Here is a 17,612-nt window from a genome sequence, read left to right on the forward strand (position 1 = left end):
CAAGAATGTTCCTCAGTTTTTCTCTTATGGGACAGTTTTGACTTTTGACAGTTTTGGTTCAAGTCTGGCTAACTAAGAAATCCTGCTTAGTGGAATGACCCCCTGGTTTGATTTAGTAAAAGTGGTTGCCCTGGTAATACAGACCAGCTCTTTGAATTAATGGCTATAGTTTAATTATGTGTTCTTTTTTTTAGTTGTCCTCCACCCTGTCCGATGATGGTTTATTTTTTCAGTTGTTATATATGTAGTTTAGGTGAACCTGTTGTGAGGTTGACATTTGTGAGAAACAGTCTTCTGTATAAACACCATGTAGTTTTAGAGACTTTATCATTAACCGACTTCAGTGCAGAGCAGCCAGTGCATAGACATGATCACTTCAGGTTTTCTCAGTTCATAATCACTTTTCACGCCAGTGCTGTAGAGATAGAAGATGACTGAGAGTATTTTTCTTTTGCTTTGTGTAGGGCATCCAGTTTGTCCGCGCACATGACCTGTACAGATTTGTGTGTTTCAACCGTCATGCTCCATTCGTTGGTGCAGGCTCTTAGTGATCAGTGTTTCAGACAGTACAGTCAATGGTTAAATGACATTTTTCTAATTTTCCCGACACATATCAATGATAAAAGTAATATGCCTCCAAAACAACAAACTTCTTTTTTTTTTTTTTTTTTTTAAAGTGTAACTCAATTGAAAACGTGGCTGTCTGTTGCTGTTGGTGAATGGGATGGTTATTTTACAAAACTTTGGAGTTTTCTTTTTTCAATCAGTAAGCATATTATTGACCATATTAATTTGACAGAACAGAGCTAAACTTACTAAGAACAAGATGTGAAAACCTGGATGCCCTAGTTGTGTAACCAATTCGTTCCCTGTTTGTTTCTGTCTTCTAGAGTCCTAACACATTACCCTCTGCAAGGTTTCTGTATCTTATTGCAGGTAAAAAAAGAAAAAAAATCATTTTGGTAAGTCAGGAAAATTGAAGACGTGTTTTCGTCGGTTGATGCAAGTGTTATATGTCTGTGTGATTGTGTGTGTGTGTGTGTTTTTTTTCCAATTCAGTTGATATCTTGTTACAGTGGTTTCTCATTCAATTTATTTATAATTATTATCAGTTAGAGGAAGTAGTACCAATAGGCACTTATTTATTATGTGTAACAGAGGTCATTGGTTAGTCCCAAAGACCACGGAATTGTGCTGCAGCTACATGTCTGACTTTAGAAATCAAATTGTTGGATAAAAACAACTGTTGAGTTTTTTCTACTTTAACTCTGTGCTGTGTTTATTTATTCTGTGTTTCTTGAGGAAAGTTTAGTTCCATTTAAGACTGACGCAATGCACTTTTAATTACTTTAAGAGACAGTTCATTTTGTGTAGTGTTCATTTTTTTTTTTTTGTTCTGTGTTCATTTTTTTGTTTGTTTGTTTAAGCCCGCTGAGAGCTAAACACTCTCTGTTATGTCCTAGTCAGAGTGGATTGTCTGTTACAGAATCTTTTTGTGAGCAGTTCCTTTTTAAACAGTCCTATATACAGGTTGGGTCACATAAGCACCTTTTTTATGACAGACTCTGTCTTTGTTTCTGTGTCCTGTGTTTTTTCAGTCTCAGGCTTGAATTGAAACAGCCACATTTGCAGGGAAATGAAATTTCAATGTGTGTCCTGAACTTTCCTCAGAAAGAAGCTGAGTGAAGAATGAGTGAAACTGTGACGTTGTCATGTGAGTTTGGTTAGAAACATAGTTCAAAATGAAGGAGAAACTGGGGAATATTTTTCTTTATTTATGGCATTGTTAAATACATTGAATATTTGGCAACATGTCCTTCCCTCCCCACCCCCACTACTTTCTTTGTCTTTGAAGATTTTGCATTAGTTAAGATGTGTGAAGTGCTGCTTGGAGACCAGCTGCATGAAGGACCAGTCCTATGAACTGGCTTACAGCACAGTGTATGTGCTGATCCTGAAGTCACTTAAATGATAGTTAGGGAGACATAAGGCAATTGAATGGACTGTATGTGGTTTGAGTCTTTGCACAGAATGTACTCTGTGAACAAAAAGGGAGGTACAGTTTCACACATATCAGTATTAAACAAGTACATTTCTCTCATGTTTATTATTTGGGAATACAATCAGAAGAAATAATTTTTTGTATTGTTGCTATTTAAAGTTCTAGAGGAAAAAATATTGCCGTCTAATTGAAAGTGTGCCTTAGTGTGAGTTTTCACATTGAGTCTTGGCAAGACTACAGACCTGTCACTGAACTGATCTTGTGTGTGTGATATTGTTGAGCAGAAGTGGTCATTAATTGTTTGTGTGTGAGATTTCTGTTGTGCCCTTTTGATATTTATTTTACAACATGTACTATGTTTCCTACGTTTCCTTTCTTGTGCAGATATTGTAATACATTCTGAACTATTGTATTGCTTAAAAAAGGATTGTTGAACAGTTCAGTGTGTAACTCACAACTGACCCCTGCTTGTGTTTTCTCCTATTAAGGGCAATCTCCCCTTTATAACCAAAGAGAAATTTGACTGTTTGCATTTTTACTTTGTGTTAAGATTTTTAATGCACAATGCCCTGTATGTCCAACTGAAGGAATGCGGTACTTCTTAGCATGTTCTGTGTTCTGCCTGTTATTGTGTTTTGGATGAGAAAATGATGAGTTTACTGAAAGATTTTGACGTTTGTTTTGTGGTCTGTGCTGTTGCGAAGGTCAGAATGGAAGTTTGTATGTGCAGAAATTCATAGTTATAAAGCTACATTTATGTGCCCATAGTGCACATTAACAACTGATACTCCCCAGTGTGCGCCTTCAAAACATGCATACTTTAAAACCGTCAGTTGAGAAATATATACAAGCTTTTTAGTTGGCAGATAAGATCAGCAAAGAAAAGGGTCTCAGTGTTTTGAATATACACTTAGATGCGCATAATACTAATTCATTCTTCCATCTGACTGGCAAGATACACTACCAACATACAAGCTTAGCAACACACCGGACCACAGTACAACAACTAAATGTCGCAAGGCAAGCTAAAGCATTCTGGAAATGTTTTAATTGGACATAACATCTTTGACAGCGAAGGCTGTGTATGGCATTTGTTTTTGACCTTCAACAGAATTTTGACAGAGTTTAGTGTTGTAAATTTGTAAATTTGCTAAGCATGCTATGCAAACCTCCAGCACAGGTTAATCTAGTTTGCTGTTATTCCAACAAAACCTTTGCAGTCAGTATATACTGAGCTGACAGGGAAGTAAATACTGTCCCCAAAACTTACGATAATGTATTTGAATATGCCATGAACATACTGTCTTAATGCTCTCATGTCTGATGTCTCAATTTTTTTTGTGTGTGTGTTTTGTTTTTCTCCCTTATTAGCTTACTGCATGAAGTCTTTGTTGTCTGTGTGGACAATAGTATTACAACAAATAAAATATCAGTACAAAAATACATGCTTTCCTGTTTGTACTTGTGATTAATGATAGACTGAACAAGAAATTCAATCCACAAAACATTGTTTATGATGCATATCTTGAAAAACATCACAGAACTTCTAGACTGTTCAGAACTGAAGTGAAAGATTGCAGTTTTTGCTTTAGGCAAATAGTCTGATAACATTAGTGGTACCTAACACGGTAAACTATGGTTTAAACATTTTCAGTCAGTTTAATAGCCCTGCAAAATGATATACGTAATGTCATTCCAGAAATCAGAAGGCTCTAGCCACATTTATCTGTCCTCAGCTCTGTGTCAGCCACCTTTTCCCCCCTCAGATTGATGTCATTCACTTAATGTTCAAGCGAAGTCTTGAAAGTTCATTGTGATGTGATTAGTCATTTTCCCCATCTGGTCTATGAACTTTGGTTAAATTATGGTTTAATAAAATCATTCCCACAAGAGCACACCGTTCACTGAGATAACCAGTGAAGACATTTTTACATTTGACAGCTGAAAGTGGTTTCAAGAATACTTTGATGGCAAGCCGCACAGAGAAGTGTATTTCTTCCTCAAATTTAAGAAGTCGAATACTGATTCGATCATGTGTGATAAAGCAATATGAGCTCACTGCCTCCCCTGGTGGTAGTCAATAGAAGCTCGGTTTGGCTATGGAAGTGCCACGGTGGCCTTAAGTGGTTAAAGGTGTACATAATTCTCATAGGAATGTATACTGTGATTAGAAGTGAACTAAACGTCTCTCAAACGTAAACGCTATTTTTGGAGCTATCGTTTATTAATTTTCGTGTAAAGGTTACTCTATGAAACCTGCAATCTGGATCGCGGAGGCAGCAACAGAAAGAAGATAGAGGAATTCTCTAGGTCTTCTCGGGAAAAACTCCTTCAATCCAAGAACAGAATGTTCTCCAAATTCACCTCCATTCTTCAACATGCGGTCGAAGCGGTGAGTTTGTAATCCTCCATGTGTTTGTAAAGGATTAATCAGGTGTAAATAAGAGTGACAAGCACAATGTAAATGGATGATGTGTCCCTTAGACACAGGCCTACTCAATAGTAAACATGAGTGTAGCATAGCAATATTATATGTCATTAGCGTTAGCTGGTTCTTGCCGCTAAGTTTATAGCTGTGCTGTCGAATTTGGCTTCAATTTAGGCACTAAAAGTTTAACTATAAAGTGTCTAAGCGAAATACGTTCTATTTTACGATCTTCGATTTTCTGTCACTAAAATCGCCACTGGACAAGGTTGCTGCTGCGCTTATTAACTAGCTAGCATGGAACTAACAAGCTTAACGAGCATTTTGTATCCCCATGTCTAATTAGTGTTTTGTTGTTGTTGTAAAATTTCATATTTGTAGTATATGCTGAGAGGTTTGCTATAACTACATAAACAGGACAATGCCAGAAATTGTATATTTGCCATATGGCTATGTGCAGTTCGCTTTTGTAGCATATGAGCTAAAGTTAGCTTAGGGCTGTTTGCATATTTTTGTATTTCTCAACAATAAACAATGCAGTACGGCTGTGTAACCCGCTTATATGTTTAAAAAACACACACGCAAAACACCCCTTTCACAGTATCCATTTCTGTAAAATGTTTGTGTAAATGTGAAAAATATTCTTTACACATATTTTCAGTTAGCATAGCTATACGTCTAGTCAAAACACTAACTCAACTGGTAAATTGCCAGTTAGTCGAATGCTAGGCCGGTGAAAAGTACAGTAACAATCAATTGAGAGTGGTACCGGCTACAGCTGTCTAGCACATGGTGTATGTAGGCACGTTACAATGAGAAAATGACTGTTGATTGGGGTGAACTTTCTGAGATTTCGTACGTGATGTACCGTAAAAGGACTTGTGTGCTTGGACCACTTCTGAGTACTTTATCAACGGTTGATCTGTGATCTTTCGCTTGACGTGTTCAATTTAAATTAACCTATCAATCGGTTAATTTCACAGATATGTATTGGGTCACATTTTGAGCAAGATATTAAAATGCCGCTTGGTACAAGACTTAATGCTTGTCTGAGAAAGGCCTTGCATTACTTAGCCACGAGAACGAATTTGCCTACAATTAGATCACCTATTCTTTAATTTAATCCTGTAATGTTCTGTGTTTGTGAAGCTGATGGTTGACAAGTAATTTTGCCTTGCAGCTTGCACCGTCACTTCCTCTACAGGAGGATTTTGTCTACCACTGGAAGGCTATCACACATTACTACATAGAAACCTCAGGTAAGTCAGACAAATTTCCCAATGGAATGTTTGAGACAACACATGAAAACTTTTCCAGGGAAATGTAGCTGCTGCTCAACTGATCTTTTAAGCAGTAATACCAAATACAAAGGAAACAAAACAAAACCAATCATGGCAGCAGTATCAAACATTAAAAGGTATGAACAATGGTGTGTCAGACCAAAGGTCTGTTTAGTGCACTGGGGCCAAAATCAGTCCCCGTGCATTAATCTATGCCAGAATGATCTGAACTGATAAAATTTAGTGAAAGAGAGTTTGTGGCACTGATCTGTTAACTGGAGGGTTACAGATTCATTTCCAGGTTCAGTCAAAATTAGACTAAGTTGTACAGAGTGTGTGGGTAATATTACCCACTCACATCTGACAGGTGTTATGCCCTCAGATGATGTCCTTGACCTCAAAATAATCTAGAGGCATGTGTAATCTCAGGGATTGAAAATCAGTCCCTCTGCATAATAAATGCAGATTATTTGTTATTTTCACCCTTTCTCTCTCTCTCTGTGCAGATGACAAAGCCCCTGTGACAGACACCAATATTCCCTCCCACCTGGAGCAGATGCTGGACATTTTGACCCAGGAGGAAGGTGAAAGGGAGTCAGGTGAAACAGGGCCATGCATGGAGTACCTGCTTCACCATAAAATCCTAGAGACTCTTTACACACTGGGCAAGGCTGATGTAAGTGAGCTGCTATAACACTGCTGTTTATGGAGTGGAAGGATGAGCTTAGGTACAAGGTTTAACATGATGTCCCGGTTTGGAGTCTAGGAGAGTACATCTTTGGGAAGTGCTCTCCAAATGTGTCGACGTATCATTTGAATAAACTCATGCCTCAGTGCTTCACATGAAAGTGTTCAATCTCACTGTTGAGAGGAAATTTGAAAATTGATCTCTCAGTTGTTTTTAATTCTTGGTTTTTTTTTTAAGTATTATGCTGTGAATCATTTTGGGACACCAGTCAGTTCATCCATACGGACACTTTGGCATAGATGCCTACAGTAATTAAGAAATTGAGAAAGAAAAAGACTTGCCTGGATAAACTTCTCCCACAAATAGATTTTTAAAAGTGTGTTTAATCCAGCTTTTCAGTGTTCATGTGATTGACAGAAAAGCAGAAGTACAGCAGTGCTTGTCTTTTGTTTTCACCAGTGCCCACCAGGGATGAAGCAGCAGGTCCTAACTTTTTACACAAAACTTTTGGGACGCATCCGCCAGCCACTCCTCCCTCACATCAACGTCCACAGACCTGTTCAGGTGAGACTAGTGATAATGCTGCATGATGCTGATTGGTAGGTACAGGACTCTAATAACATGTGTTATCACCACAGACAAGTATGGTGGTTTTCTTTGACTAAGTGTTTGGACTCATGGCATACTAATCCTCTCGTCTCCTCTTCTCCCTTCTCCTCAGAAACTGGTCCGTCTTTGTGGGGAGGTGTTGGCTGCCCCTACAGAAAACGAGGAGATTCAGTTTCTCTGTATCGTCTGTGCCAAACTCAAACAGGACCCTTACCTTGTCAACTTCTTCCTGGAGGTACATTTGCTGTTCATTTAGGTCCCCTCAACTGTTGCCTTAACAACCGCAGTCTACAACCACAAACTTAACTACCACAAACTTTTGCTTTGTAGTAGTATATGTCTGTTTGTGTCTGTTTATTCATAATTGCCTGAACATTAACCGTGTAAGAGTGTGTGTGTGTGACCATTTTGACATGTGTATTTTTCAGAACAAGGGGAAACGAGTTGATGCAAAAGGGTCTGAGGGGGCAAAGGAAGACCCGTCTGCTCCAGACACCGGGCAAAACCAAAACGCTGGACCAGAAGGTGCAGCATCTCCCACTGCGGACAATGAAGAAGATTCGAGTGGAGCCGCTAGTAACACTACAAAGTCTAACAGCAACTACAGTCTGGTCAGCTCCCTGCTCAATTTGACCAAGAGTCCGGTTAGTGCCCCTCGCTCTCTCTGATTATATACCGCTGAAATTATAATGTGTGATACTGTATGGTGTGTCTGTGTGTGTGTATGAGTGAGTGAGTGATTGTATGTGCCTGTGCCTATACCTGTATGTATACTATAGCTGTTGAATGAATGCTGCAGTATCGTTATATTATCATAAATGTTGGTGAGAGTTTGATGTTTTTGTATGTATGTAATGCAATATCTTATTGCTAAAGGCATTATATTCAGATAGAGGTGAAGATACTTTTTGTGTGCACAAATGTCTTACAGTGCTGCCGTGTGCTGTCGTATGGTATTAAGTAACTGTATGTAGTGCATATTCTATATGTAATGACTTAAACGTAATCTGTGTAATCTCCATGAGATAGTTTGTACAGATGTAGTTATCTGTTAGAGACTGATTGATGTGGAAGAACTCTCTCTCTGTTCTGTAGGATGGGCGTATTGTGGTAAAGGCCTGTGAGGGATTGATGCTTTTGGTCAGTTTACCGGAGCCGGCAGCTGCCAAGTGTCTTACAGAGAACACAGAGCTGTGTGAGCTCCTAACGGATCGGCTTGCCGCGTTTTACCGGGCCCTGCCTCAGTCCATGGACCCACTTGACATCGAAACGGTTGAGTCTGTCAACTGGGGGTAGGTTCTGCTGCAGTATTCAGCCCGTTAATGTGAGAAAACATGGCAATACAGACAGAGAAGGAAGTGCTTACCCAGCTGTTTTATCCAAATTACACAGAGCTTCTCAGTGAATAAAGTCTTGAGTTAGACTGACTTAATCAGTAGAATCAGTTTTTTTTTTTTTTTCCTGCAAGATCCTCTTAGACATGGTTAAACAGGTTTTTCTTTCCCTCAGAGAGACGAAATCTGAGCCAGTACAGTCAAATCAATTTAACCGTCTCTCTCTCTCTCTCTCTCTCTCTCTCATAAACAGACTGGATGTGTATAATCTTAAGGAGGATGCAGCTGCTTTCACAGGCAAACGGGCTCTGATCTCTTTCCTGTCCTGGCTGGACTACTGTGACCAGCTCATCAAAGAAGCCCAGAGGGTACAGTAGTACTGTAGTGCGATTGCGTGATGATACACAGTGCACAGTAGATCAAAACCATTCAGCTTGTTCTAATTTGAAAAGAATGTTCTGACAAAAAAATAGTTTAAAGAAACCTTTCAGTGGGACAGTACTCAAGGGTTTTTTTTGTTTAAGAGAATTACCTCAGAGTTTATAAGCTGCATTTTTAAATTCTTTTAGTGATTTGGCCATGAATAGAGACACACTCTCATACACAAACCGGCACACTGAGCTGTCAGTGCAGCCGGTACACGTATCACTTTAGATTCCTACAGGAATGTCGACGTGTGAACGTGAAAAGGTTTTCTTAATGTCGGCTGTGATGGAATTGATAACTTGAGGTGTGTGGGTGTGTGTATCCAGATTGGCACCTTCATGCTGTGTTTACTTTTTAAACAGACCGCTGCTGTAGTTTTGGCCAGAGCTGTGAGAGAGAGGTTTTTCGTGTCTGTCATGGAACCCCAGCTGATGCAAACGTAAGTGTCCCTCACACAGAAAGCACTGTGTGTGTGGTGTGTGTCTGTGTTAGATTGAGATTTGACTTAGCTTTGTGTGAGTTTGGTGTGTGTGAGTGAGTTTCCAGTAGGCCAAAGTGTATTTGTCTCTTTCTCTACACATAATGAAGAGATTAACCCATGTAACCTAAGTCACTTAGTCCCTTCTGGTATTTTAATTGTGTGAACATAGATTAGGTGGGTGTATATAAAGACAGAACACACTGTTGCACGGATATTGTGCAGTTTTTTAATGTAGAAAGTATTTACAGAATACTCTCAAACAGATCACAGCAAAGAAGCTTATTTAACATTTTTTATAGTGTAAAAATGTTTTCCAGACAAATTATAAATAAATCCTAAATGTTGAAGAAAAGATTTTTATGAGTAATCCTGTCCTCCCCTGCTCTCTGTCATTCTAGGTCAGAGGTCGGCATTTTGACCTCTACAGCACTGCTCAATCGGATCATCCGGCAGGTGACGTCTGACGCCCTGCTACAGGAGACCGTCTACTTCCTGTTGGGAGAGGAAACGGGACCCGAGACCCCCGCTGGGATTACCCAGAATCCACTGAGGCACAGACTTATAGAACACTGCGACCACCTCTCAGATGAGGTATTGATCCTTTCTCTAAACACAGCTACACCTATACACATCAAAGATGCATGATTTCACGCATACACTCACACTCACACACACACACACACTTACACACTCACTCTCTCTTTCCCCATGGTGTGAGACTGACTGTTTTTATCCACCAGCTGGAATGTCTGGGGACTGCCAAAAACCTCCCAGGCAGTCAGATTCTTCACTTGATTAGTGGAAAGTGTGATGGGCAGGTTGATAACTTGATCAGAGCAAATGTGGGGCATGGTGTGGGTGTATGAAGAATACACCAAACATTACTTGTCCTTTTGGAAAGCTCAGCATTCCACAGATGGTCTGACAGTTCAACGGTTCAGTAAAGTAATTTTAACAGTCATGTAAGGTATTTTCAAGGAATCTTCAAAACACATCTGGAGGACAACATCAAGAAAGAATACGTATCGGCAAAAGATCCTGATGTGCCTCAGTGTTAGGCTGAACTTTAACATCCACAAACAGTCAACATGCGGATCGCTTTCGTAATTAGAAGCTTTGTGAGTTATCCTCGTTAGTTTGAGCTCTGACTTTTGACCTCTGTGTTGCTTGCCTTGCAGATCAGCATCATGACGTTGCGTCTGTTTGAGCAGCTGCTGCAGAAGCCATGTGAGCACGTGCTGCAGAACCTGGTGCTGCGCAGTCTCAGCGAGCGCAACTACTGCGAGAACAAACCGCAAGACGAGCGGGAACCGCTGGAGAACGGCCAGCCGCACGACGCCGTGTAAGAGCCGCCCGGGAAAACCCGCAGCGCTCCACTCTACCGGAAAAAGCATAAAAAAAAAAAAAAAAAGCACGTGCACAGTGACACACATGCAGAGGAAAAAGCTGTGTGGACTGTGGAGTTGACACAGCTGTCACAGGGGTTTAAAGAAGAGTGAATAAAAAAAAACTGCAAAATAAACAGAGGGAATTATTATATAGTGTTTTGTCTTTAGAGACCTGAATATTATGTTATGATATGTGGACCACAGAGCAGAAGGTCGTAGTGTTTCCACGGTGGCCTGTGGGGAGGGAAAAGACAAATGCAGACAGAGAAAAGAGAGATGAAGTGTGTGAGGAGCAGAAAGAGAGTTAAGGTGAAGACATGTAGTCAGAGGGTGGGAAATGGGGTCACTCTGAGACTTAATGTCAGTGAGGCAGAGACGTGAGTTCCTCCACAGCGTGTTTTATGAATGCATTCATGTAATTTTGATGAGAAGTAAGAAATCATGGCCTAATTGAGGAAGATGATGTCAGATATCCTACATTCTTTCACGTTATACTTTTGCACTACATAAAGGGCCAAATGGGTGTGAACATTTCAGTCCTTTATACCAATCAAAGAGATCTGTGACCTCACTGATTAGAAGAAAACATTGTCTAGGGAATAGCAAGCATACATTACCCATACTTGGCTTAAGTCTTAGATGGCCTATTGAATATTTCCGTCACAAACAGTCATCCTAATCCCAAAACACTTTCTCTTCACTAGTTAACAACAATCTAATTTCTAATCTAACTCCCAGCATATTAATTGAAACTTTTTGGTGGTAGTGGGGTTTTAACATCACATTGACATTTTCTCTATATAATATTTTGTTGGACATTGACACTGGATATTCATTTTCATATTTATTGATTATGGAGATATTAGTTGAGTTGCCTGTTTTTTTTTCTTCTCTTTATTTCTGCAGGGATCTGGAGGAGGATCCTCTGTTTTCAGATCTCTCCCCAGACAACAGACTCTCCAGCCCTGATTGGCTGAGCTGCTCACCACCACCCAGCACAGACCACGCAAAGCCTGATGGGAAAACAGAGGTCCACAAAGTCGTAAACAGGTACACCACTTGCGCTGCCATCTGGATGATCAAGTTTTCAGGATTTCCTGAAGGAGTATCACTTTCTCAACAATGCTTGGACATGGAGAGATCAGAGTGGTTAAATTTCTACTTGAATATGTTGTGTTCTCTTTGCACCATTTCTCTGTGCAGTTTTCTGTGCCTGGTACCAGATGAGGCTAAATCTTCTTACCAGGTTGAAGGCACAGGATATGACACTTACCTAAGAGATGCACACAGACAGGTAAGGGTCAACACTGTCAGCTTTCACTGTTGGTTCTGCTGTGTATTAATGAATCATCTGAACTTGATTCAGAGTTTCAAACTTAGATATATCTGACGTTACTACAAAATATGGCAACAGTATATTGCTGTTTAGAGATTTAAAGGATCTGTATGAACATGTCATATCACATTGTCCTTGGTCTCAGGCACATCATATCTGTCTTAACAGTGGATTTCTCCATCTAGTCAGTGGCTGATATTGATGGATCGAATTTTTTGAGATAATGTTTAAATTTCTAATCATGAATGTGGAAGTGGGTTTTTGTCCCTATCCTCTGGATTTTCCTAAAACACAGACTCACAGATGTGCTTAATAAAGCAGTCTGAACACTGAGTGGAATCTTTGCTTAAGAAACTGCAAGACTGAAAGATATTCTCGCTCTCTTGAAAATAAACAGGCTTTGACAAAACAGACATATCTTTTGACTGTCTGTTAGCATATTTTTAAGTATTTATTGTGTAAACATTCTGTGCCCAGTTTCGGGATTACTGTGGGATTTGTCAGCGGTGGGACTGGCGAGGCAGTCCAAAGCCCTTTGAGAAGTGTAACTTGGACAGTCCGTTCTTTGAGGGCCATTTTCTCAAGGTGCTTTTTGACAGGATGGGCCGCATTCTGGATCAGGTAAGTTGGAGATGACTGACCGCTCAGTCATGGTTATCATGGTTTCGGGACGTTCACCAAGGATCATTTCCTGAAAGTTAGCAGCGTGTTAGGATGAAATGGAACTCATCTTTTGGTACTTATATTTGTAATACATTATAATTAATCTAGAATTTTGTGACTGTTCATGGGAGGGACTGCTGTTTTTCTGTGCTTTAAACATTTAAACATGCAGTTGTCTAGCTGCTGCAATTCTGTGTAGTCAGATGTTGTTCTCAGGGACACTTAAGGCATTTGTAAAGGGTTGTGTTGAGAGTTTGCTCATATTCTGTCTCTCTCTCTCTCTCTCTGTCCATGCAGCCATATGATGTAAACCTGCAGGTGACCTCAGTTCTGTCCAAACTGGCTCTGTTACCCCACCCTCACTTGCATGAGTACCTATTGGACCCGTACATTAACCTGGCCCCGGGCTGCAGATCTCTCTTCTCCGTCATTGTCAGGGTAAATTTACGACTGTTAAAGCTTGACACCTCATCACAGGCCTCTCGCCAGATGTGTTCCTCTCCCCTGGGTTATAGGAATGTGTCTTGTATATTACTGTGTAACTAAATAATAGTTCATTTAGAGTGCAGGTGTTAAATACTTTGTGTTGCGTGTAAATCTTGATAAGTCTTATGTATTGACCAGGTGGTGGGTGACCTGATGTTGAGAATTCACCGTATTCCTGACTTCACGCCCAAACTTCTGTTGGTGAGGAAAAGGCTGCTGGGCCTTGAACCAGAGGGACTGAGGTAAGAGCACACTCCACAGGGACTACACAGTCAGTACCTATGTGTAAATCATTATTCACCATATTTACAGTCAACGTTTATGTTTGATGAAAGAAAGATAAATGAAGATGCACATTTTGGGGGATATCACCAGTAGGGCTGTAAATGGCGAGTGAAGTGAACTGCGTGAGACGTGGAATTGTCAGGACATGGGAAATGAGATGTTGCATCTTTCCGACCAGCTGCTGAAGTGTCTAACACTTACATTTTTAAAAATCTCCAGTGTTTGTTCACCTCCAGATCAGTCTATACAGCACTGAGTAGAATCACCCAAAATCTTATGAAATGATCAAGAATAGTGGCATAGTTAGAATATAAATCAGAGGAAACACCCCGGCTTGTAACTTGATATCTGCTTTTTTTTGCCAGCACCTGGCTGAGATTTCATGAGGCAGGAATTTTTTTTATTTAGCTGGATAACTTAAGTCAGCAGTTGGGAGTGTCCATTTGGAAGTTTTGTTTCCCGTTTCATTTCTTTGGAATACCATTTGTCCTGCTGGACATGTTTTGGCTTAAGTTCTTTGGGTACCTGAGAGACACCACCATATTTGTTAATGACTTTTCTTTTGTTTTCTTCACCAGTATTGATCATGTGACATTGTTAGAGGGGGTGATTGTTCTAGAAGAATTCTGCAAGGAGTTAGCCGCCATCGCCTTTGTGAAATACCATGCTTCAGCCTCCACCTCCCCATGATTGTACAGCTTCACCCACAGCTGGAGCTCCACCCAAACACACAGGCAGATGAGGGGTCGAACAGATGAAACACCAACCGTTCAATTTCATTCATCCCTCAGAGAACGCTGGATTCATAAACTAGAGTGTCGTCTCGCCGGGAACTCTGGGAAAACTCTGCATCAGCTTCCACCCAACGTGGTGTGACAGAGGTGGAGGGGAGATAACAGACAGTAGCACTCATTTGTATTCTATCTCTCTCTCTTACTCATTGACTCACTTAAGCCCTCTGTTATGTTAGTAGTGAGAGAGCCAGGCTAGGCCTATCGCCGTTAGAGAATCTGGTTGTATGTATATGCTTTAATCTCAGCGGTTCTCTCTTCATTTTCAGATATCTTGTCCCCTTAATTCCGGTCCATTCACCAGTGTTTCTCTCTAACGCGTTTAAGGAATAATGTGCATTGTAATTCACTCTCTATATCTCAGCCAGACGCTAGAAATAGTGCCAGACTGATTCCTAAGTAAGAAGTCAGAATTAAAAAAATTGGATTAACTCAACATCTAACAAAAATATATAAATAAACCATACTGATAAAATAATAATTAAAAAAAAAAGATTCTACTGTAATTTACAGTATCAAAGATGCTGCTGGCAGTGTAATTAGAATCCCAAAAAAGAATTATTATGCCTAATGGTGAAGTAAATTCCAAACCTTCATTTTTTATTTTATTTTATTTTATTTTTGTCACGTCGATATTATTGATAACTCAGGATTAGAAAAGTCAAACAGTGTCTAAAACAGAACAGAATTGAAAACAGAACAGCAAAAGAGATGATTTTCTCACTGATACTGCTTATTTTGCGTTATGTTGTAGTGTCCTCTCAAGGCTTTGATACATTGCAGTAATCATGCATCGGTGGAGAACATTTGTCACAAGAAATGTTATGTGGACTCTGAATCTGCTGATCAGAATCAAAAAAAAAAAAAGAAAAGAAAGAAAGACTTGCGTACATTTGCACTTGTTATTCAAAACCGGCTCCCACTGGAACATCACTAGGAAACAGTGCGTCTTTTAATGTCCATGACAGTGTTACAGTGTGTGTTTAAACCTGTTTAGTGGTTTAACTTTACTCTGCTGCATTGTACATTTACATTTTATGTTTGTGTGTGTGTGTGTGTGTGTGTGTGTGTGTGCGCGCCTTGTACAGGCGTAGTTAAAGTGCAGATGTATTCCATAATCTTCTAGAATTTTTTTTTTCCATGGACACATTTTATTTATTCTGATGAAAGTATATCCCAAAGGCTTTGCCTGTAAAGGATACTCATTTCACACCTCTGTTATCTATGTAAATTTACCAGCAATAGTGTTATATAATAAGAGTGTTTTACATGATGCGACCCAACTCTTCACACGTCTGAGAGCTAGAGAGTCTTGTAGCTCGTAAAGCTACGAGACTCAGATGATTCGGAGATGTTTACTGAGTCTGACCCGAGTTCGCAGACAAAAGCAGAGTGAGAGAGGGTGTGGTCAAGGCATCTGTCAATCTTAATCAGAGCTACTGCAACCCAGACTGTCTGGAAGAGTGGCTTAAAATGACTGTGGATGAGTTTATGTTAGCTTAAGATGTATGTGTTAAGGTCAGGTGTGTATGTGTGTATACACATGCATTTCATGCAGCCCAAGTGGGGCCTCTTTGCTTAAACCCCATCCTTTATTTCTCCTGCCTTATGCCATAACCCAAAACTCATTCATCAGTGCGTTAAACAGCTTAACAAATTGCACATAGTTGATGTTGTCTGTTCATATGTTGTACATGTACAGTACTTTTAAAATATTATTATTATTCATTTCGTTTCTTTTATGAACCAAAGGGTAGAAGTGGCTTGTCTATTTTAGAGTATAACGCATCCTGTTTTTAATTACCGATCATGCACATTTTATACCAACAAACTTGTGAAGCTTTCTGGGATTGTGTAAATAAGTGTACAATTAAGACAAGTGTACTTGCATGCAAGCTCCTACTAGTTTCTAAACAGGGGGAAGACTTTTCAGTAGTCTGCACTTTGTTTTTCCAGTTGCCAATTGATGGGGGACGTGGTGGATGCCTTAGTACTTTATATGCAGTAATGGTGTCTGAGGACTACTTTACTGTTAAACATTCTTAGGTTTTGAGTCCCAACCAATTGGATTCTTTATCCTTTTTTTTTTTTAATGGTGTTGGATTTTATTAAGGTGTAAAAGATAATGTATTTCATTTTCTTAACTAAGAAAAACGGTGTAGGACAGTCTTTCTGAATTTGGAATTTTTTTTTTTTTTCCCTTTTGCCCTCTGTATTGTTCATCTGCTTAAAGCCAGACACTGTTGACTAAAATAGTTGCAACACCTGCAGGGCGGCTTGTGTGTCACTGCTGCTGTTTTGCTTTTTACTGGTTTTGAGTGTCACTGCCATGATTTTGAGACGTGATATTATTTGGATGTTAGGGTTTTTTTTTTGATACACTTGTAGCATGTTCACTTTGTAAACCTCACAAATGACAGGATAATGCAACTTGATTCCAGTCAACAGAGTTCAAAGGCAGCGGCGCCCAGCGACCATGGGTAGTTGCTCCGTTTTCACATCTCCTTAGATGCACCATAGAGCTCTCTGTTGTTGGCACCTTAACCTTAAGCGCAGTGACCACTGTTTTTGCTTTTTAAAAACCATTTTTGTATCTCCAGTTCGTACAGGAGAATGTGGCTTTGGAAATCACCTTCCGTCCCAATTAAAACATCTGCTTTCTTCACAGAGGTTCTTCTATGTGTGGTTATTTTGATGTTTACCGTTTGTGTTCAGTCACATATTTCAGAAACACTTAAAATGTAAAATGTAATGTAAAAGGCTGTTAGTGTTCTTGCAAATTTTTGAAGTGCAATAATGTTAACATGAATATGAATAGTCATAGTAACTGGTCGTACAGACTCTGTTTCATATTTAAATGACTTTAGCACAGATTGGTGTGAAGCTGACACACCCAACCCATGTCTTTCCGTCGCTTTGGAGTCCCTGCCTAAGTGATCCCTGCCCAAATAATCTAACTATCGTTACGGCCAGTAGTCTGAATATGGATCTCATACGGGAGCTTTATGCACGAATAAACTTAATACTGTATTTTTTACATCAGAAATATAAAACGTGTATTCGGCTGGTGATGAGCATCCGACTACCAACTGTTAAATACGCCTATTCCTGCTCAGACACGCCCAAGCATCCGTGTCGCACGCGTGTGTACTGCATACAATGTTAAGTCAGCCACCACACTGTTGTGAGACTATGAAACGGGATGCCCACTGAACCGCTATCGTTTACAGAGGGGCTATAAAACACACGGGAAAGTAGCCCATTCATTTTCCTTCGATTCGAAGGACGTGTTCTTTTGTTGGTCATGTCTACCAGAGGTGAGTGTTTTACGACACATATTGCGGTACATGTATGGTAGATCCCTGACACACACCTTTCTGACCGTTTTGTCTAGTTGAAAGCCCCATCTCTCGTATAA

The 17,612-nt window shown here is 39.9% G+C and overlaps 1 protein-coding gene across 1 annotated transcript; it reads left to right on the forward strand.

The window, feature by feature from the left end:
* The first annotated feature begins 4,111 nt into the window (after positions 1 to 4,111).
* On the forward strand, positions 4,112 to 14,620 carry fhip2a (FHF complex subunit HOOK interacting protein 2). Its single transcript, XM_030770972.1, has 17 exons — positions 4,112 to 4,394; positions 5,608 to 5,686; positions 6,214 to 6,383; positions 6,855 to 6,959; positions 7,117 to 7,239; positions 7,433 to 7,648; positions 8,100 to 8,296; positions 8,592 to 8,706; positions 9,127 to 9,203; positions 9,644 to 9,836; positions 10,424 to 10,587; positions 11,540 to 11,683; positions 11,837 to 11,927; positions 12,447 to 12,590; positions 12,930 to 13,070; positions 13,257 to 13,360; positions 13,982 to 14,620. The coding sequence occupies exons 1-17, from the start codon at positions 4,350 to 4,352 to the stop codon at positions 14,091 to 14,093; spliced, it is 2,220 nt and encodes a 739-aa protein (XP_030626832.1). The 5' UTR covers positions 4,112 to 4,349; the 3' UTR covers positions 14,094 to 14,620.
* The last annotated feature ends 2,992 nt before the right edge of the window (positions 14,621 to 17,612 follow it).

Source organism: Chanos chanos, chromosome 4 (assembly GCF_902362185.1).
Source record: "Chanos chanos chromosome 4, fChaCha1.1, whole genome shotgun sequence".
NCBI lineage: Eukaryota > Metazoa > Chordata > Actinopteri > Gonorynchiformes > Chanidae > Chanos > Chanos chanos.